This window comes from Trematomus bernacchii, unplaced genomic scaffold (assembly GCF_902827165.1).
Source record: "Trematomus bernacchii unplaced genomic scaffold, fTreBer1.1, whole genome shotgun sequence".
Taxonomy (NCBI): Eukaryota; Metazoa; Chordata; class Actinopteri; order Perciformes; family Nototheniidae; genus Trematomus; species Trematomus bernacchii.
The window spans coordinates 19,446,174-19,468,675 of NW_022988043.1; the positions used below are offsets into that span (position 1 = coordinate 19,446,174).

The following is a 22,502-nucleotide window of genomic DNA, read 5'->3' on the forward strand; positions in this document are numbered from 1 at the left end:
TCCTTCCGCTACACTATTAGAAGGCATTCTAGAGTAAAACTACTGAATAGAGTGGTGTAGTGATGATGTATTTGTGTAGGAGCCAAAATGCTGTGGTAGCCTGTGTTTATAGTTATATTATCTCCATTATTTGTTAACACCACACACACTTGTAATGGGTTGTTTCCGGTGATTGTCACATGGGTGTGGTTAATGGTCACCTGGTGTATGTGGAGGTTTGGGTAGCATGACAATGGGGGTGAGCTTAGCTCTGATATCTTTTGTTGACCGTTTGTTCTGTTTGTTTATTGTTTTGAGTTACAATAATAAATATCCTTAAAACGTCAAGAACAGTACAGACTTTATTATTTATACGCGTCACAGCAATGAGCGAAGTTTAGCCTCAGAGCGGCCGTATTCAATAGGAATATAGCCGCCACAAGTTGTGTCATTTTCTTTTTCATCATAAATGAATTGCCCTTTCAATGCCAAGCAACTCAAATTATTTGTACAGTTCTGGTTCAAAGTGTTATTCCCCTTCCCTTTCAAATATATCTCTAGAAAAAGGCTAAACTGGGTTATAAAAGAATGTTTAAATAAAATCTACAAAGTAAAAGTGTTTCGAAAATGTCATGAGCAAAAGTATTTTTCTGTGCATTTGTTATTGTTTATAAAATATTACAGAAAAAGATATTAATGACAGTATATGGCTTAGTCCCTGTAAAATTCCACCTTAGACAATAGAACTGCTTGATAACACACAATCATTTCAGGAACAAATATGATCAGTGTTTCTAGTTCTGGGCGGAGAGTCTTACCTCACAGCATCGGCCAGCTTCTCGTACTGGATCTCCGTGCGGAAGAAGTGTGAGTTTGCGGGCTCGTAGCGCATGGCGGCGGTTAGCGTGCTGACCACGGTGTGCAGCAGCTCGAAGACCTGGTTCTGGTTTACGCGCTCCCAGCCGTGCCGCGGCGGCTGGCACAGGGAGCGCTCCATCGCCACCAGCAGAGAGGTGACGTACACGAAACCACCCACCTTCCGGAACACCGTCCGGGTGCGGTGGCTCTCCCGCAACACCGCCAACAAAGCCTGAAGAAGATAACACAAGGTTAGTTATTCATCCAATATCTCATCAGCTCAAATTCTTTAGCCTCACAGTTATGTGTTTATACAGAAAACACAGAAGTGACTGACAGGGAATGTACCTTATTCTAAATGTGATACCCAATTGTTCACTCTATGCTTTTCATGTAATCTCGGTTTGTCGCCTCGTTCAGTCATATCTCTGTTCATCAACTTCTGCAACGAGACCCTTTGGGGGTTTCTTTGTCTCACTGCACTCAATGGGGTTTTATTTCTAAATTTCTTCAAAGGTTTATGGTTCGCATTAACCTCAACTGAAACATCACTCTGTAACCTAGATTTGAGTTTGGGTACCTCAAAACAGCCTGAGAGAATAGAATGACGGTGACAGACAGAGTGTGTGGGATGTAAATCTTCAGTTAAGAATATGACAAAATGGTGGTACATTCCAAAATGTTCTCACTAGGGTAACTTTGGTGATGTTACTGCCTCATTAGCTGGGTATAGGAATGGTTACAGAAAGCCAGATTTTAAACAGGCCCTCTGGCTGGATTAATAAACACCACAGGAGTGTTAGCGCTTCTGTGAGTGCTACTTTTAAACATTTTGGAAGTCATGCTGCATTATCTCCTTAGCTCTCTATTGGGGCTGAGGATGTTCAATATATTTACAGTGACCCTATTATACTCATTCTCAGGTCCATCATTGTGTTTTGTGTCTCTACTGTTACATGTTTCCATGCTTTAATGTTAAAAAACTGCTTCATCTCTCGTATTCTGCCTGTGCTGCAGCACCTCTTTTCACCCTCTGTCTGAGACCAGAGATCAGTCTGCTCTGATTGGTTAGCTGGCTGGCTCTGTTGTGATTGGTCAACCGCTTAGAGATCAGAAATGTCCCATATCACGTACAATGTTTGGAGCCAATAGAAGGGGGAGCGTTACATAGTGAGGTCACTATGTCACTGGAAGTAAACAAAGGAGTCCACAAAAACCTATACAACACACTACAGGAAATGAACTATCTATCCATATAATTGGCCATCTCTTGTCGATATGTGAATGTATACCTATTTATACCATGAAATTGTCCATACTAAATTATTAGTAAAGTTTCAGATAAAATGACACATCCCAGTTGAGAAAGAAAAAATAAAAGAGAAGTAAAAACAGTGATGTGATGCACTGCTGATGCAGCTGTTTCCTGCTGCATTCAAATACTGCCAGGATCAGCACATGTCTTTTTTTTTTTAAACCAATCACAGGATGTTGAACACATCCTCTTCCTGTTCTCCTTTCTGTTGGTAATAATTCCGGATTTTGGGTTTTCATTTAACCAGCCATGTAGAGGCTTTAAGGATTAGAAGCAACACATGAGGGTGTAACATAACCCTTCTTAGAGATTATAGTGTTAAATGTGCACTTTTACAAGGTTAATAAGCTTAATTTGGGGATCCAAGTCTGCAGTGTTACTGAAGAACATACACCATGATGACAAGCGAGGAAAGAGATTATTCTACTGTAAATCCAAACTGGATTTTAAATCAATTCTTGGCCGTCTTTATTTAAAGGGTGATCATTAAAATGGGAGCAAAATGCTGACAGGTTAATCCGGCCGAAGCCTTAAGAAGGCGTGAGATCACCTCATCTGAGGGAGTGGAATTTGAAAATGAAATTATGGTCCAGAAAATGAGCCGCCATCCTGACTGAATGTGTGTATGTATGCTTTTACGTGCACCATACACTGAGATTGGATTGAAGCCATTACTGTATGCAGGGCTCCAAATGCATATTGATCTTGGAAATTACAGACATTTCCCTTTTCCCAATGTTGTCACTGAGACTGAAGTATTTGTAGTAAAAAGAAAATATATAAAAAAAATGAAAAAAATGATCATATCATATAAATTAATAAAATCAAAATACTTTTATATTTTCATAAAAAATAAAAAAGTACAATACTGTGGGACAGAGACACATTAAAAATAGGGCTGCACGATTTGGAAATAATAATTGTTGCAAGTATGATAGGATTTGGGATACTAGAGAAAATGATCATTGTGAAACATTATTCATATTATTATTAAAAGATATATATGATCATGGTGTCATTTTTTTAGAGAGCGGTACGAAACAAGGATTTTTTTGTCTGTAGAATCCTGTTTTTATATACTTACCTTTACATAATACTATGCTTATTTGGATATATTTGGATATTTTCACCATATTGCCCTGATTGAAACATAACTAAAACTGTCAGTAACACAACATGATTAAATGTAATAATGAAGTAAAAAGTGTGGAAGACAGAGGCAGTTTGTGTGTCCGTCTGCGTCTTTACCCGCAGTATGTCGGTCTTGAGCTGCAGTTCGCTGGACGGGGCAGAGTGCATGAGGCCGAGCAGTGTCCCCATGTCGTCGTCTCCGCTGGGCGACAGGACGAGCTGCTGGATGATGAGCAGGGCGTGTTCCCGACACTGCCGGTACTTCACGATGTTGTGAACGCAACGAGCGCCGCCAAACTCCCTGAACAGAGCTGGAAGACAGAGAAGAAATGAAGTCTTTGCACATCGTTATGTTTCTAAGTGGACACAATCACACCAGGTCAGATTATAATACACATACTGAGAAAAAAATCTATGTCCAATGTGAAAATGTATCGATTCCTATTTTTTACAATAAACCATTATTATACTGTTATTACATTCATATTACACCACTATTATGCCCATATTACTTGGGTATTAATTACACCCATCTGACACCATGATTACAACCCAATTTAACCATGTTAGCCCGATAATTAAGCTGTTACTCTGTTTTAACACCCGTATTACAACCATATGAAACATAAATACACTCCTATTATTGATTTAAATCTACAGACCAATAAAGCTTTCAATTAAGTGTAAAATACACAGGCAGCCTTCTTCAAAAATAAACAGTATTATGATTTATTTATTATTTTCAAAAAAGCTAGCGCACCAACACATGCGGGATAGGCATAGGGGCGGGAAATCTCTAAGCGTTGACCAATCACAATCGAGCTGGCAGCTAACCAATCAGAGCAGACTGGGCTCTGGTTTCAGACAGAGGGTGAAAAGAGGTGCTGCAGCACAGGCAGTATGAGAAAAATAAAGAGCTTTTTTTAACATGAAACGTGTAAAAATGTCACAGTCAAGGCATTAATTACAAATATGAACCTGAACATTTGCATAATTTGTCCCCTTGTAGTTTTGGAGAGGATTGGTGAGATAATCATCTGATCTCTGCTTTTCATGAGAGTTATTTTTGTCATTTAAAAAGGAGAACTTTGTCATTATGACTCAACATGAGGATGTGGTAGAGGCAATTGACAATGTTGTAATAATGAAAAAATGGGTTGCTCATGATGTTGTTGATCTTATCGGGAAAGAAAACACAAATTGAAATATGTATTTATTTAAATATTTAAATCTATTCATTGACGTGGCTCTTACACTGAATTAGTTTGACGCACTTGACTTCTTTCCACTTCTTTTGCACTAATGGCCTCTCTAGATGCGACTGCCTTGTGCATAACATTTAATTTAACCAGTGTGTCACACAGGGCTTCAGAACATCACAGGCATCATCCGGTTCTTCTGACGAAAGCAACCAGTCATCAAGGTCGAACGTAGCTCTGAGCTGTCGGTGTGTTATCTTTGTGACTCATCGCATTTCTACAGCTGACTGAGGCACACACACACACAGACACACACTCGCAAACATGGAGGGTCAATAAGAGACTGAACGATGTGGGAGGAGAGCGAGGTTTAGGGAAATGTAATACAGTGCTTTATTGATCCCTGGAAGAAAATGTTCCTTCCTCTCCATCTCAACAGAGAGGTCAGAGGTAAAGGCTCCGTGAAGAGGTGGGGGAGGTGTCTTGTTCAAGGACACTTCAGCCAGGGGGACACATGCAGATGTAAGTGGCTTTCTTTGGCCTGAATTAAATCATTTTCCTTCATAAGATATCAAGGTTAATTTAACGCAAATTAAAGTCAATTTGTGTGCTATCAAAAATTCGAATGGCATCTGTAACTTATGATACAAGTTGCATGCTATGTAGCTTTAAAAGAGAGATCATTCTGTATGCGTTTGGTCCAAATGCCTTGTAATCTACTGTAGTTCCGAAGTGGCCCTTTTATGCTCATAATCAGGTTCATATTTGTATTTTGTAACTCTGCTAGGACATGTTTACATGCTGTAATGTTCCAAAAAGCTCTTTATTTTTCTCATACTGCCTGTGCTGCAGCACCTCTTTTCACCCTCTGTCTGAAACCAGAGCCCAGTCTGCTCTGTAACTAAACAAAGGAGACCAATCGAAGGTTTTTAGTTGGGGTTTGGGCTGTGGGAGAGAAACTCCCTCTGGAGGGAACTTTGGGATTTTAGCGTTTGCAGACCATTTACATGCACAAAAACCCATAAAACACAGTAGAGGAATGCGAAAACCCCAAAAATCTTAATAGGCCTGCGACGTTGCATTATTTATTTTCCTTAATTTCTTTGTATCATTTACGCTTTTTTACGCTTACGGTTATAAAAAAAAGAAGAAAACAAGCAATCCAAAGAATATCAAATTTAAATATTGTTATTGTCTGTGTTCCATTTATATGTGTACTGTTACTGTGACTTATCTAAGTGAGGTCAGTTTCCATCCAATACAGTTTGTTACAATTAATTAAATGTTCATAATTAAAAGATATCTTCTGCCTGGATTTAAAACCCAATTAAATATATGTGTATGGCATATTGAGCAGGTGCCTGTGTGTGTGTGTGTGTGCCTGTGTGTGTGTGTGTGTGTGTGTGTGTGTGTGTGTGTGTGTGTGTGTGTGTTTACCTGCATTAGTGTTGGTGGTGTTGGAGCCCTGCAGGAGCACAGTCAGTGTCTCCATCACCAGCCAGGCCAGCTGCTTCTGCTCCTCTGCCACCGCGTTGTTCTTACAGTCAGCTGAAGAGAGAGGAGAGCATGAGACCACATTATCACAGCATCAAATGCACACGTAGATTGAAAAATATAATTAAATGTGCTTTACCCTACAGCAATAATGGAATAAAGAAAAAATAATGTGAGAAGTGTATTTGAAGAAATGTTTTATTTAAGACATAAAAGGTTTTTAATCTGATGTTGATTAAGTTCAAAGCATTTCACGTAAAGCCTCTAGTTCATCTTTTTTTTATTTAAATCTTGGATTTTAATTTCTATTATCCCAATTTGTATCTGGTCTTTTGTCATGATCTAATTAGTTCAAAGAGTGGTGCAGGAATGAGTCCTATCAAATGGAAACGAGTAAGCATTTTACCACTTCTGGTTCCTTCGTCTCCAAATCAATTTTTGGTCTTTTTTTTTAGTCTTTTTGTTTAGCGGCCTAAAAAATTGCTGTGGTTAAAGGTGGGGTAGGTAATTTCGGAGAAACCAGCTTGAGTGCGCTAGAATTTGAAAATACACAACCGGAGAAAATCTGCCACTTCCTCACAAAGCCCCTCCTCCAACACACACGAACGCGCACATGACCAATGAGGGCACGAGATAAGTTTGTGCACAGATGGAAGGCTGACAGGCAGGTAGGCCATCCAGTTATTTTAGTCGAGCCGGCTAAAATGATTGGTCGTGCTTTTTACAGTATTACGGCTTCCACAGATGACATTTTTTTATGGATTTTTTGACAAAGCACTTAAGATATTCATTGCTATCGGGATGTTAAGAGCATTCCATGGAATATAACAAAAAGTGTATCTCGAGCCGGTTTCTCAAACTTACCCACCCCACCTTTAACACAACCTGAAGACATTTTCAAGTTTTTTCTACAACCTAAAATATGTCAGTTAATACCCCACAGAGGAATATTTGAAGCTTCCATCTGTCATTAAAGTGTTGGCTGCTAATAAGAGGCTAAATATAACTACCAAATGTCTCCACACCGAAAACAGTGGGGACAGGAAGTCATGTCCCTGTGATGTAGTTCATTTATAGCCTCACGTTAGCTTGGTGATTGCATTTACGCCTTAAAAAACATAAAAGGGGGTATCCCATTGGCTTTTGTAGGGGAAACCCTTGTGATGCTAACTTCCGGGTTGGAAAAATACGTCATTACTGCACGACCCTATAGCCCAATTGAAGATAAAATAAAATTAAGGAAGAGTAATAAATGCTGCAACCCAGTTACGGTCCACTTTGCTTATTGTAATTTATCACAATAGCAGAAGAAAGGAAAAACCCCTCACCTTGGTCATTGTTGTGTGGCTGCTGCGTGGCCGGGTCTTTGAGCAAGGCAGCGTACTTGTGCAGCAGGTTGACCAGCACCTCCAGCAGGCCGACCTCCCGCAGCACGTCGCTGAACACGGGGTCGTGCCGGGACAGCTTCAGCAGCGTTCTCACTGCCGTGATGCTGCAGGCGTGTGACGTGCTGGACTTCAGCAGCACGCTGACGCTGAACAGCTCTTTGCACGGCACGTAGTTCAGGCTGAACACCACGAACTCCAGCAGCTCAAAGTACTTGGCCTGGGCCTCCGGGAGCTTGGCCACACGGTCTGCAAACTGCGACAGGGTGTGCTGCGACTCCAGGATGAAGTAGTTGGCCGACTCGCCTGAGTAGATGTTCCCGATGGCGTCCAGCAGCATACAGGCTAGGCGGCTCGTTTTAGCCTTCAGGAAGGCGTTCTGAAGAACCGAAAAAGCCTGGATGTTACGCACTGTGTGGCCTGGAAGAGAAAAGAAAAAAGAAAAAGGTTAGTGTTTGCAGTTATGACAAAACAAATATGAAGGACAAAGTTTGATTCATTATATTTGTAATAGTCCCAGTTAAGGTACCAACTATGTGAGCTGCAAATACAAACATTTGTAAACATTTATTCAATTAATTTAGAAATACAATATTTTTGGAAAGAGAAAATTCAGGAATCCGCAAACATGGTACAGTTAAACTGTACATTCATTTAAGTTAGCCATTTGATTGATTTGAAAGTTCATACAGGGGTTACGACTAAATATTTCGCAATACTATAAGCAAGGCGTGTTTTGGTAAAAGTCGTCAAATCTGAGCTGAAATTAAAGTTTACTTGTACGACACATTTAAGTAATTACATAACAAGTGGACATAACCACAAAAAGTCAAACAAACAGCTTCAGCAAAGCACAAGCAGATCCAGTGATGGAACACTGAATGAATGCAGCGGATCGTTTTAGTGTCAACTTATACCAAGATACAAAAAGAGACCAAACATTAACAATAACAAAAAGGCGGTTTGTAAATAAGTGTATGGAGTGGACTGATGGAAGCTGATGATATTTATATTTCTCTAATGACTTAAACCAAAAGCACACAAAATCGATGCATACTTTCACAGTTTTTCTATATTAAAAGCAGTATGAAACCAAAATCCCAGTTACAGACTTATCTGATATCTAACTAATCTGAAAAACAAACAAACAAGAATTGCTGTAATTTGCAGTAATGGGCAGCATCAGTATGCCAGGAGAAAGTAAAGCACAGCTGTCAAACTATAAAGGGGTTTTGGGATGAATTTGATTATTATTGTTATCCTTTTAACAAATAGTTGGATGCACAAAAAGCAAATCTCTAATTGACTAGCCAATAAAGGCACGCTAGCCGGGCTCCTTTGCAGTGCAAAAGCAGAATAAATCATGGTCTTGGATGACTAATGTGTTCCATTGATGGTTTTATAAAGGTATTTTTGTATGGAAACATTCAATGCCAAATGATACAAATACAGTATACATAAATAAGCTTTTTTTAAGCTCTTAATATGACTCCAAAAGCAAAGATAGATCTTTTTCTCGTAAAAGATGTTGACGTTATTCTGACATTTGTATTTCAGACTGCTTTTTGACACCTGAGGGTATCATTCCATAAGACTGGTTTAATTTAAAATACTGTTTCTTCAACAACTATCCCTATTTTTGTTAAACCTACCGTATTTCCTATTGAAAAGCATTGTTTGAATTGTCAACTTTTTAAGAAATGAAAGAAAAAAAGTCCCATGTGCTTTTTTGGGTTTCCTTTTCCTGTACTGTGTTATATAGGATTGTGTGCATGTGAATGGTCCGCAAAGGCTAAAATCCCAAAGTTCTCTCCAGAGGGAGTTTCTCTCCAAACCACTGCCTGAAACGCCTCGTACATAATGACATCAGTATGGAACATTTGCGCTTCTACTGGCTAGAGCACCAGCACATTGTACGTTATAGGCTAAGGGGCGGGACATCTTCAAGCAGATGACCAACCACAACAGAGCCACTGTTTACCAAGATAAAGACCTTTTTGAACATGGCATGGAAACATGTCACAGAAAATACAAATACCTATACGAACCTGAAATGAGCATAATAGTGCCCCTTTAAAATGTTTAAGGTGGATGGATGTACTTAAAGGATAATGGAAAGACAAAGACATGATAAAGTGCAAAAGCATGAAAGACGGATGATATGCATCAGCTATGCTACACACATAATCTGACTTCCATTTTGGAGTACCTGACAAAAACCCAGAGCAATGACTCACACACGTAGGAACACATAAAAGTGCCACAGAAGTGTTTCACCCCACACACCTAAACACACACAGGGCCGATAAGTGAACGTGGCGATCTAATTAAGCGTGTAAGCGGCCCCTAGCACCATGATGGCTTCTGGTAATGACTTTGCACACAGCTGGAGCTGTCATTACATGGGTAAACAACACACAAGTGTGTTTATGTGTGTGGGATAAAAGAGGCGGCAGGGGTTATAAAGCAGATCGTTTTTGTGTGTTTTCAACAGGGAGCTGGCAACGGTGTTTGATCAGAGGTGGGGCAGAGGGGACAGGACGAGTTCAAACACTGCGCAGATCCTACTGTTAGAATCTGTCACATTTCATTTTGTGGGCTACTCTCCTAAAATAAAGTCTGAAAGATCAACAACAGCTCACAATGTAACATAACCACGCAAATGAAAAATGAAGGGTTGTAACATATTACATGTGTCGCTTACATTGGAAGAGATCATTAATGGAAAAATGGTCAGTCCAGGGGAGAAAATATAGTATTCATTTGGGTTTTATCTTTGACTTTATCTTAGCTACCATATTATAGTATAGTATATTATGAAAACACTTCCAGGTAAAATGAAGTCAAAGTAAATTAATTAACATGATAACAAAACAACAACAACAACCGCATTAGGGCGATTATTTTCATTATTAATCTGTTTTATTTTTATAGTTAATTTGAATTCTAACCATTTTACAAATATTCTTTCACAAAGCAGCATAAGTACTTCTAATACACAAATAAGATTTAAAATGGATCCCTGTAGTATGAATAGCTCCAAATAATTATAATAATTATATGACTATTAACCCAAATAGAAATTGTTTAACACATTTTTCCAAATGAACTAGAAGCCAAGATTTTGTAAACGGAGTGGGAGTAACGTCTTTAAAAACGGAATATTTGTACATATTCAATATATAAAAGCACAGTTGGTGGAGCAGGCGGCCAAAAAATCTAACATTTCAGGGGAACTTTTAAGAAATAGTAGTGCATAAAGTTGCTGTCTGTAATGTGTTAGGAGTTGTGCATACAGTATTACTAATCACCTTGTGGCCAACATGAGCGACTAAAAAGCACACTGTCCTGCTGTTTCAAAGAGAAGTGTGAAATCATCTCTGAGAGAGAAAGCAGACTAGTGTTCTAACTTTGCTTTTATGTAGCTTTTATTTTATATAGACACCCCATTAGTTCTGTTTGCAGTTGAACATTTAGCATGCTATAGTTTGTCTCATTACCCACATGTAGCTCTGTGTGTGCAATTGAGTGATTTGTAAAGAATTGTATGATGCCATATTACATTTTTAACATATTGTACAAAAAAAAAGTTCAACAAAACAGACTGAAGGTCAAGGGGGACAGGTTCTGGGGCAGCAAACATTTGGCTCGGGTTGATTTTCTAAACCACCAAAGCATCTCTGGACTCCAGAGAGGCCATTTGTATGCAGGGGAGGCTTCAGGCATTCATCTCCAGCAGACTGACAGGCGGAATGGTTGCCATGGTGTCCGTCAACAGGTTAGGCTTATTGAAATCAGCCAAGCATCAAAGTCATTTAGGGATTAAGATCTGAAGGGGGAGATATGGTGGCTGGGGTATACAGGGGGGCTTTTCACAAAAGTAATTCTTCTTGTTTCTGGGCTTTGAGCAAACAGAGTTATTGTGAGGGTTTAAGAGGCGAGCCCTGTGATCAGAAAGCCACCGGGTTGCATCCTGGACGGGGAAGGGAGAGAACATGTTAACTCCCTGAAATCCTACTTTGGAGGGTGATAATAGATCATCATTTTGGAAGAAAGAAGCAGCTCAATTGTTTGCAATGAGTGTTTTTTGCTTTTTGAATTCCTAGAATTTCAATACAAAAGGACAAAAGCTATAGATATGTGGATATAGTTTCAAACAAAAATCACGGAGAGTCGAGGCAGAGCAGCAGGAGGACTTGAGGAAAAACAGGGAGACTTTTTTTTCCAGCTAAATTAAAATTCAGTTTTTACTAAAATCAGTGGCGGAATGTAACAAAATGCATTATTTTAAGTATTTTACTTTTTTACCTCTTTTCACTATTTTTACATACTTTACTCGAGTATTACCATTTAATGTAACATATACTAGTTATTAAACACACATAGTTACTAGCTACTTTGTACATATAAAAACCCAGGATCTGATGACATGTTTAATAACCACAGTATTTTTAAAAAGTCTCTCAAATTGGCTCCATATTGATGAACTACAACGTTGACATTAAAATGTATTTGCTACTGTTAAAAACTGAATCATAAAATTCTATATCAATGTAAAAAAGAGCCATTCTGAATAGTGATTCCTTTTACTTTTGATACTCAGAGTACATTTTACTGATAATAGCTCTGTATTTCTATTTGGGAAACATTTCCAACTCAGGATTTTAACTTGTAATGGGGCATTTTAAGACCACAATAATTTAACTTATACTCAAGAAAAGGACCTGAGTACTTTTCCAACACTGACATTGTGTGTGTTACAAAATGTTGCTTTAACTCTAGGGGTTTTGCAAGTTACGAAGAAATAACAAAAGCAGCAGATTCATTAAATATGTCATTAGCCACGCTTGCATGTACCTTTCCCAGAAGGCTGCGGGAGGACGAAGCCCGGCAGCAGGAAGGGGGCTCCTGTTGTCAGGCCGGCGGGCTTCAGCTCCGTCACCCCGTACGTGGTCAGACGGGTCACCAGGTTCACGTGATCCTTCAGGGCATCTTTCGACTCGTCCTCTTTGGCCTGTTCCAGTCTGGATAAGAGACATATAGTTTTATATAAATGTGCGTACAACACACTCAAGGATGCTCTTAATGTGTACCTTATTACATTTCATTTAGCAGCAAGAAACCTGCAAGTGTATTTGCTTCAAATAAGCCAAACCATTTTAAGTGATGGTGCATTTCATTTCAATAAATCTTTTAAGAAATACAACTTTTCTTGTGTTGGGTTTAATAGCCAGCATGCAGTGGAAACAGGTGGGTTTTTCATTCTGGGATGGAGGATGTGGTAATGGAAATTCTGGTATTAGAGCTTTCTTAAAGTGTAATCAAAATGAAACGAAATGTAACTTTTAACAAAAAAAAAATCGAAGAGTTTTTGAGAACTTTTGAGATAACAGATGCTTTAATGTTACACTCAGAGTGAAGTATTCTTTGAAAAAACTAATGTTTTGGTGAATAGGATGATGTGTTTTCTAATCGCAGAAAGAGAGAGGGACGATAAACAAATTGCACCTGGCCTTGATGCAAGTGTTTTTCTTTGATGTAACCCTAACCCTCTCCAGGAGGAAACCAAACCTTCAAGTATAAAAAGGATCTTGGGAGGATACAAATATTGTGTTTCTTTGAATTATTTGACGATCATTTCTCTAGACACCAGCTGATTTTAAGTCGCAATGACAACGTGTAGACTTTCAGCATTCCTGATATCAAGGGGGAGCTCGTTCCACCATTTTGGAGCGAGGATAGCAATCAGGTGTGTTTTATTTAGGGGTCCCACTCCCAGATTGGCTGAAGTTGTACCTGAGCATGAGATCGCAGAGGAAGGCGTAACCCTGGCACATCCTGAAGTCGTCGAGCAGGGTCTGGGACACGTCGCTGGAGTCCTTGAGGAAGCAGGAGAGCATGGCGAACATCTCCACAATCTCCAGCGGCGACAGATCTTCCGACTGCTGCATGTTCTGCACACATGTGCCCAGGCATTCCTTCTCTGTGGACGCAGAGCACAAGGGGGAATTTGACGTGTGACAGAAAATATGGAGATGACCAGGGGTTGGAGGGTTGCTTTAATAAAGTATTTTGTTACAATTACTAATTAACCGTAAATGTAATCGGCAACCTGATCTAAGTATCTACGAAATGTAACCTGATGACTTTGTTACTTTTAGATTACCTCAATATGAAATGCAATGCAAATAAACACAATGGAGCCTTCAAATATCAATAAGACAGCTCTCACGTCAGTGTTTTATGTAAAACAACAACATAATGTGTGATGCATGTTGATTCTCAGTCTGTATAACCAATCCCCTACATACGTACAGATGTCCAACGCGTGCTTAACGTTTGTATTTACCATGTATGTATTTGACCACGTTGACGCTCAGGCCGTGTCGGGAGATAGTGGTGAGCACCTCCCCTGCACTCCTCCTCCAGGGAAGGTTGTGGGGGGGGCACCAGGAGGTGATGGCACTGAACAGCAGCTGAAGGTCGTCCTTTTGGGCCAGTTCCTCCGCCGGAGACACAAAGGTGCACAGCTTCACCAGGATCTGCAAGAGTCGGAAAGAGAGGGCACGAAATTTGACTCGAGGTGAAGGTATCGGATTTAAAGCCCTTCTATATTTCTCGACAGTAATTTGTTTCATTTTGGTCTTTCCAAACTAGCAGATTAAAAGAACCATATTTTTTTCCATGACATTTGTAAATCGATAAAATTACTCATGTACAGGGGTTTTATGGGTTTCCACAACTTACATTTGAGTCTTTTTAAGAAGTTTTAAAAACGACATGAAAATTAGCATGAATGAAAACAAGAATTACATGAATTTAGTGAAATGTAACCAATACAACATTAAAGGTGGGGTAGGTAATTTCGGAGAAACCGGCTCGAGATCGCTAGAATTTAAAAATACACAACCGGAGAAAATCTGCCACTTCCTTATAGAGCCCCTCCTCCAACACACACGAACGCGCACATGACCAATGAGGGCACGAGATAAGTTTGTGCACAGATGGAAGGCTGACAGGCAGGTAGGCCATCCAGTTATTTTAGCCGGGCCGGCTCAGATAATTGGTCGTGCTTTTTACAGCGCTACGGCTTCCACAGATGACATGTTTTTATGGATTTTTTGTCAAAGCACTTAAGATATTCATTGCTATCGGGATGTTAAGAGCATTCCATGGAATATAACAAAAAGTGTATCTCGAGCCGGTTTCTCAAACTTACCTACCCCACCTTTAATGTATCACCATTTATAACAGCAATGAATACATAAGGGATAGACTAAGACAAGGGTTGGTAAACATTTTGTTTTGATTCTGTACGGGGAGGAAAACTCCTGTAAGGAAATTTAATTACCACTTTCTTATTTTGCAGTTAAAACTATATTAGAGCAAACATTTCAAAACCTTAAATACCTTTTTTTAGGCTAGGAATTTGGACAATTGAATGTAGGACTTTTTGACCTGTGAAACCACATATAAATAGTAGCCTTATAAATAGTGTATTGGTAGCTTGGTAGGAGAGGAAGAGTAGAAATTGATATTTAGCTAGTTATGGTTTGGAATACACCATTTATAGAGTAAGCTGTTTGTCTTACCTGGACAAAGACTTTCTGCAGCAGCACCCTGCGGTCAGCCAGGGGAAGCTCCTGCTGGGTGTGGCCCTGGCCGGGGGTCTTCTCCTGGCCTGGGGGTGGTGGTGGTGGTGGTGGTGGTGGTGGTGGTGCTACTGGGGCCTCCACCATGTGAGGCAGGTCGAAGAACAGGTAGAGGCATTTGACCAGCGTGGAGGGTACAGACATGGTGGTCATGCAGTCCACTGTTTTCTGTTGGGGAGGAGAGAAGAAAGGGCGAAGGGAGACAAACAAACGGTTGAGAATTATGAATAAGAAATTAATTTTGGAGAAGACGTCAGTAAGACATAAGAGTACTTTGGGTTGGGAGTCAGTGAGGGTTTGATTAACCTATGTTCAACATGTTACATCATTTGTATTTCTTCAAAAACAAACAAAAATATAAATAGATCATTTAAATATAAATAATAAAAAACGAAATAAATAATAATAAATCAATAAAATGTAGCAAAAATATATAAAAAACAATACAGCCTTACGTTTCAAATCCAACGTTTTTTTTTACTGCAGAAGAACTACTCAAAAAGATGGCGAGGTGTTTGATTTTTGTAAAAACGGGTAAGCTATTTTAATTTTGGGTTATGATTCATGGTTGTGTTTCTGTGAGGGAAAAAAACAAAGAAGTAGCTGTGTGTGTATGTGTATGTGTATGTGTGTGTGTTCATGGCAGGGAAAAATGGCTTGAGAAAGAGATGGGGTTTGTGCTCACTGATGCGTATGATTCAGATAATCAAACGCTGCCTCCTACACGCACACGCACACGCACACACACTCTGAGAAAAATAGCTCACACTGACAAATGATCTTGTTCCTTTTTTCCTCTCACCCCCCCCACACACACACACTGTGGCTGGTTGACATGACCCTCCCTTTTAGTTCAGCTCTGTCTGCCTCCACAGAGAGAAGGTGGACTCGGGAGGGATAACAGAGCACAGCGGGCACACAAACACAGATGCGCACACACAACACACACACACACACACACACACAGTCCTCAGCTGATCGATGGAGTGGGGGAGGGAGAGAAAGAAGGAGCAAGACGTTGACAGAAGAAGCTGTTGTTCAGAGGAGAAGAGTCTTTAGTTAATAGTGAGTCCGAATAATGGAAGGCGCACCTGTGGTACACTCGGCAAGGGAGGTGTGTGTGTGTGTGTGTGTGTGTGTATGTGTATGTGTATGTGTATGTGTGTGTGTGTGTGTGTGTGTGTGTGTGTGTATGTCTACAGGCTGTAAGAGACAGATTGGCCCTGCTGCAGCTTTAAGGTCAAGGTTACTGGGAGCAGTCAATCAGAGGGGTAAACTTGAAGACATTTTATTGTGTGTGTAAAACAGAGAGAAAAGGGAAGAGGAAAGACCGAGATAAACGAAAAAGAGACGGATACAAGGAGGAAAAAAAAGAGGAAGCATGTCAAGAAGCACATTTTTGTCTGTTTCAAAGAGAGAGACAAGCACAGTGGCAATGCAGAGCGTGAAGGGCATCCGATAAAAGAAGAAGACAGCGCAGAGGTAGAGAGAGGCAGTCAGCAACAAACAGAAGTATTGCTGTTTTATCATCTGAAAGGGGGTGGGTGGTGGCGGGGGGCAGGAAGTAAGAGATAGAGAAGGACAGCATTAAAGAGAGGGGGGGTGACGTCAGGTTTATGGGACACCAGCTGCGAGGAGAGTTCTTTGTTTTACTGTCTGAGACACAAGAGGAAAGGGATACAAATCACTTAAAACACACATGTCACTTTGTGTGTAGTGATATATTAAACAGTAGTGCAGCATTATAATGACATCACAACATAGAAGCTGGTTGGGAGTTTTCCAGAAACACGACTGGTAAAAAAGCTGGTACATTTTGGCTGTGGTTGGCCTTAAAAAGACATTTCCGTGTACGGTTAAGTGCTGCGGGAAAACCTCTTCATCTCATCTAGCCAATTGTTAGAAAACCAACTTTAAGACGCATAGAAGTTGGTAAAAAAAACACAAGTGGACTAACTACATCTGTATTTACAGATCTTGCTGAACTTAACAATAACATCTCTTACTCTAGGGTTTACCACCAACATTAATTGAGGCAGCAAAGAAACTAAAAAGCCACAAAAAAAGTAATAGACTTCAGACGAGGAAATTGAAGTGTACAAATGCCAGCTAATTTCCTGTTAATATTTGCTGTTTTATAAATGTTATCTTTGCCATCTCTTGCTGAAAAAAAGCTTTGCACACAGCAAGTTGTCCATCTACGATTTGAAGGCAGCTACAACTGAACCCTAACCCACTCTTATATCGACTGTGATATATGGCAGCAGCAGCCGAGATGGCACAAAAGAGGATGTAACCATCTGAGACTCCCCGGTTCAAGCACTAAAGTACTTGGCTTTGAAAATGAATTAGTAGCTTTGTATTTATGTGTATAAAATGTTTGTTTTGACAAGGGCCTCCTTTTAAAGTACCATCAAGGCTGCTTAAACATAGGCACTCTCAAGAGCCCCAGTAAACACTTCTCTGGTCCTACAAGAATAAAAAGATCTTGCTGACTGTACTATAAGGCTGAACTGGGCTCCAACTGCAAATAAACTCAATTTCAGTGACATGTAAGTGGTTTAAACCCTGAATTGTTTGCTGTGGGGCACCTGGAAGGCCTTAGTGTGAGTTAAAGCTAAATAAAACGTGTACAAAGAAACCTTGGTTTTATTCCCTGACAGCAAAGGGGTTTGCTTTCTGCACAGTTGTATTTTTTTTTTTTAATTGGGGCAAAAACAGTAAGCAGTGGTACTTTATGTCCACCCTTGAGGAATGTATCCTTCAACTTAACTGCATTAATACTGCAGAGAACACAGTTAATAAAACAAATGCAGCAGAAATAAACTAGTATCACTCAAACGGTTCTACAGCTCACCATTCTCTCAAGATACCAAGTTATTTTGTATCTGCAAATGTACTCTTAAAAGGTCTCCTATTATGCCAAATGCCTTTTTTTGTGTCTTTTCTACATAAATGTGTCCCCAGTGTGTTAAAAGATTGGCAAAGTGTCAGGAAAAGATATTTGTTATTTTTTTCCACCTGATTAATCTAATTAAAAACCTGTCTGAAAGGAGCTGATCAGATTTTGGCCACGTTGTGATGTCACAACAGTTTCGTGGGTTGGGCAGCCATTAGCCAATAACCCATCAAGATAACACCCGCCCACCTCATCACCTGAATCTCCTCCTAGAGCACCATTGTGTTTTTTTAACCAAATATATCCACACAGGGGCGTGGCCAGCAGCAGCAGCTCATTAGCATTTAAAGCTACAGGCAGAGAATCAGCACTTTTGAAACAGGGCTGAAACAGAGGGGTTTATGAGATGCTACAATGCACAATCCGTTTGGTATTTTGAGCCAAACACTTCAGAGACATGTTTTTCTATATGTCTGAGACTTATAATATATTGTTGAAAAGAGTATAACAGGAGACCTTTAAAGGTGAAGTGTACATAGCATTGATTGAGTCGAATACTTCTACAATGGAGTTTGTGTACAGAAATAGGAAATAACAAGTGGATTTAATTGGGTTGAAAACATGTCTGCAGAAGCGTTATCATCAACAACTAGAGAGAATTTCTGAAGTGCAACGGTGCAGGATAAGCAGGAAAGCAGCCAGCCAGCTGACAGCACTGCTCCCCACAAGACCTCCAGAGGAATGCAGCCCGAAAAGTTCAAAAGACGTCTGCTGACCATAGAGCACAGAAAAACAAGACCTTTATGTCTAACCTTTAAACCAGGAGCCTGAGAAGCTGCCGTGTTCTCATTCTGAATTATGTATTTGGACATACAGAGCAAAATGTTGTTTTGATCTCCAAACGTGGCATACAAAGGCAGCATTCATTTCCTTCACTCATTGCAGTAAAGCAGATTTAAAAGAAAAAAGACTGTGTTTGGGGTATATTTATATTTGTATTCAAGAACCATTATCTCCCTGTTCTTACTGGGGCTGATGCTTTTTTCTGCTGGAAGATCAAAGCGTTGGAGATGCAAATGGGTCAAAGAGACCCATTTTTTATGTGTGTCCTGACACCTAATTCCCTTTTTCCACCAAAGTTAGCATGTAAATGCTGTGGTTAAATCGCAGGAAAGCCCTTTAAAAATATGCGTCAGACTCCTTTCACAATGCCAGAACCTGAGTATGCCTTTCGGTTGTTTTCCCTGTGTCTCGCGTTTGATGTCACAAAGGCGCCGAAAAGCAGGGTTAGTGAACGGTAGAGATGTTTTTTTATATATCTGTTACTATTTCAGTCTCTCTTTGAAACTCATACCTGAGGTGTGCACAGAGGAAAGACTTACAAAGAACGTTTTGATGAGATTCTTTTTTCTCCAGGTTGTTTGAATTAATTATGTTTTACGATGATCAGCAAAGTAAAAATGACTTATTCTGTCAATGGCGTCTTTGAGGACAGCAAATCATTTGTACGTTTTGTACGTTAAAAATTATAATAATTGTCAAAATCCCTGTTGATTTTATATGATATATTCACCTCAATGCGGAAAAGGTGCTACAAAAATGTCCTGGGAATGAATGCTGATTGTAACATTTGCCACTTAAGACAGAAGCCAAAAATATATGTGTGTAAGTGTGTTTTTTAAACCGGAGGAAAAGGGGCTGAACATCTAAACTTACATGTATGAGGCGAATCTTAAAAAAACAAAACATAATAATCAACAACGCAAACAGAAAAATGTGCCATCAATCAAACAAACATACATATCGTAAAAACGTGGAACACTTGATTTGGACAGATCATGTGATGGTGATGTGAATGATTATTTGGTGTGATTTGACCAACCTGTCCGGAGGAGGCCAGCAGGTTGATGGTGGTCAGAAGCATCCAGCCACGACTCGCCTCCTCACTCTGGTTCACCTCCAGGAACTGGACTATGGCTCGACTGGCTGCCTCTGGAAAAGCAACACACATAAACCCAGCCGTTAAGTAGACAGAAGTGACAGCTTATTGTGGCAGGCAGATGGGCCGACGGAACAATGATCAGATATGCAACGATTCAACCGTCTTTGTGGATGTGACAAGTGTCTGTTTTTTGTGAACAACGTTTTATTGAATGTCTAGATGCCCTCACAAAAAGGGACATATATATATACATATATATATATATATATATATATATATATATACATATACATATACATATATATACATATATATATACATATACATATATACATATATATACATATATATACATATATACACATATATACATATATACATATATACACATATATACATATATACATATATACACATATATACATATATACATATATACACATATATATATATATATATACATATATACATATATACATATATACACATATATATATATATATACATATATACATATACATATATATATATACATATATGTATATATATATACATATATACATATATATATATACATATATATATGCGAATAATCGATTAATATTCGCCAGGGCTGTCCGATTTTCGAATTTGATCATGGTCAGTTTGTGGCATCCCTAACATCTACAAGATGAGCTAAAGTCTTACTGTTTTTTTTATATGATTTTGAGCAAACCAAAATCCCTTGTTTTGATGATGGCAGAGCACTGCGCAGTAAGTGGAGAGAATGAGTCAATGCTGACTCAAACACAGACCTTGTGACCAGCTGGAGTTAAGACCGTGCTGTTACAGAATCAGAGCGGCTCTCTGCTTGAAAACAACACATCACATGTTCAAAGAGAGAGGAGAGAGAAAAATAAGAGACGGGAAGCTGGAGACTTTCAGCTCTCTCTGTGTGTGTGTGTGTGTGTGTGTGTGTGTGTGTGTGTGTGTGTGTGTGTGTGTGTGTGTGTGTGTGTGTGTGTGTGTGTGTGTGTGTGTGTGTGTGTGTGTGTGTGTGTGTGTGTGTGTGTGTGTGTGTGTGTGTGTGTGTGTGTGTGTGTGTGTGTGTACTGTCTATTTACGGTCTTTCCTGTGGGGAAGCCACAGTAGGAGCTGCCAAAGCTTCAAGTAATTGTGGTTTTTAAGACAACACTGTTGTTAATGGATGAAGAATGCTTGTCATGTTCTGCTCTAGAATGTTCTTCTCATGATCATAATACTAAAAACTTTTTCCAACATCTATGTCTGCATCAGCAAAGCCAAAGGGACTGCAAACACACCCACAGACGGGGAAAGGGCACACATAAACAATTGTTGTCAGAAGTAGCCAACTGGATATGGGAAATGACCACAACTGATGCCAAAGGAATAATAGATTGCTACTTCCTCTTCCATCTTTATCGTGAAGAATGGACGTGTCGGAGGGCTCACCTGTGGATTTATTAGAAGCTCTTCGTCTGATCTCGGTCACCATAAGCCGTGAGACCTGGGTGGTGAACTGCAGCAGGTCGGTGAACTTCTCCGTCATGCTGCTGGGTGGAGCGTTCCCAAACACCTAGAGCAGACAGTTCAGCTTGGGTTAAATCAGGAAAAATAAATAAAAGACATACTAAAAAGGTCATATTAGAATTAAAATAAATATGCTTTTAGAACTGTCACTAAATCAGCCTTAGTCAGTCTGGTTGTATACATTTGTACTGATTCTTGTTTGATAGAGAATTGTATCAAAGGAGATATGCACACATCCGACTAACCACAATGCTTTTCCCTTCCATCTACCCTGAACAATTGGTACATATTGTACACTGCATTTGGATCGTTATAGTGTAACTCTACAGTGTATATATCGTATTTAGTTTATTCTGCATATTTTTTATTGTGTCGTCCATAGATCTATATCGTTCTATTGTTAATATCATCATGTGCAATGCTTGTCTTACATGCTTCTAACCCTAACCCCTCCTTACTTTGGATCTATAAAGTATATCTGATCTAATATAATCTATCACTTGAGTCTTAAGCACGTCTTTTCACCCTGTGTCTGAAACCAGAGCTAAGTCTGATCTGATCGGTTAGCTGGCCGGCTCTGTTGTGATTGGTCTAATGCTTAGAGATGTCCCGCCTCTTAGCCTATCATGCACAATGTGTTGGAGCGCTAGCCAACAGACATAGTGATGTCACTATGTTAAGGAAGTAAACAAAGGGGTTTTAGGGATTGACATACACAAAAACCTATATAAAACACTACAGGAAAGGGACAAAGGCAACAAGCAAAACCGGGCCCCTTTAAATGGTACTCAAGCCTGCAGTTCAATAAAATGTCAGCTGTAATCACATGAAGAAGGGACACACAGGATGCATCAGGTGCACTGGCTAACATCTCTCTGGGTTTTATTTGGTATGTCCTAGTTTTACAACCACAGAGCTGACTACAGCCTGAGCCTTTGGGGGAGCAGGGGTCGACGCTGAACTACACTTCATTCTCCAACGACTCATCCTGTATTTATTTACCCTGCAAATCTGACACAATAGAAGGCCTGGAGCTGGCGTACTGCTGCACCGGGAGTATTCTACTTCGAATTTCTGACATGATTTAAATGATGCCACCAGTGGGTGAGTCGCAGCCA

The 22,502-nt window shown here is 39.7% G+C and overlaps 1 protein-coding gene across 4 annotated transcripts in view; it reads right to left on the reverse strand.

The window, feature by feature from the left end:
- wdfy3 (WD repeat and FYVE domain containing 3) overlaps window positions 1-22,502 on the reverse strand; it is a 120,239-nt gene that overhangs the window by 76,332 nt on the left and 21,405 nt on the right. For all 4 annotated transcript variants that reach the window (XM_034117710.1, XM_034117711.1, XM_034117709.1 and 1 more), the window contains exons 3-12: window positions 21,307-21,430; window positions 19,795-19,904; window positions 14,954-15,181; window positions 13,711-13,903; window positions 13,158-13,344; window positions 12,219-12,385; window positions 7,305-7,781; window positions 5,920-6,030; window positions 3,401-3,594; window positions 798-1,069 (exon numbers count right to left, since the gene is read on the reverse strand). In XM_034117710.1, coding sequence (XP_033973601.1) covers window positions 798-1,069; window positions 3,401-3,594; window positions 5,920-6,030; window positions 7,305-7,781; window positions 12,219-12,385; window positions 13,158-13,344; window positions 13,711-13,903; window positions 14,954-15,181; window positions 19,795-19,904; window positions 21,307-21,430 — 2,063 coding nt within the window. The remainder of the gene's footprint in view (window positions 1-797; window positions 1,070-3,400; window positions 3,595-5,919; window positions 6,031-7,304; window positions 7,782-12,218; window positions 12,386-13,157; window positions 13,345-13,710; window positions 13,904-14,953; window positions 15,182-19,794; window positions 19,905-21,306; window positions 21,431-22,502) is intronic.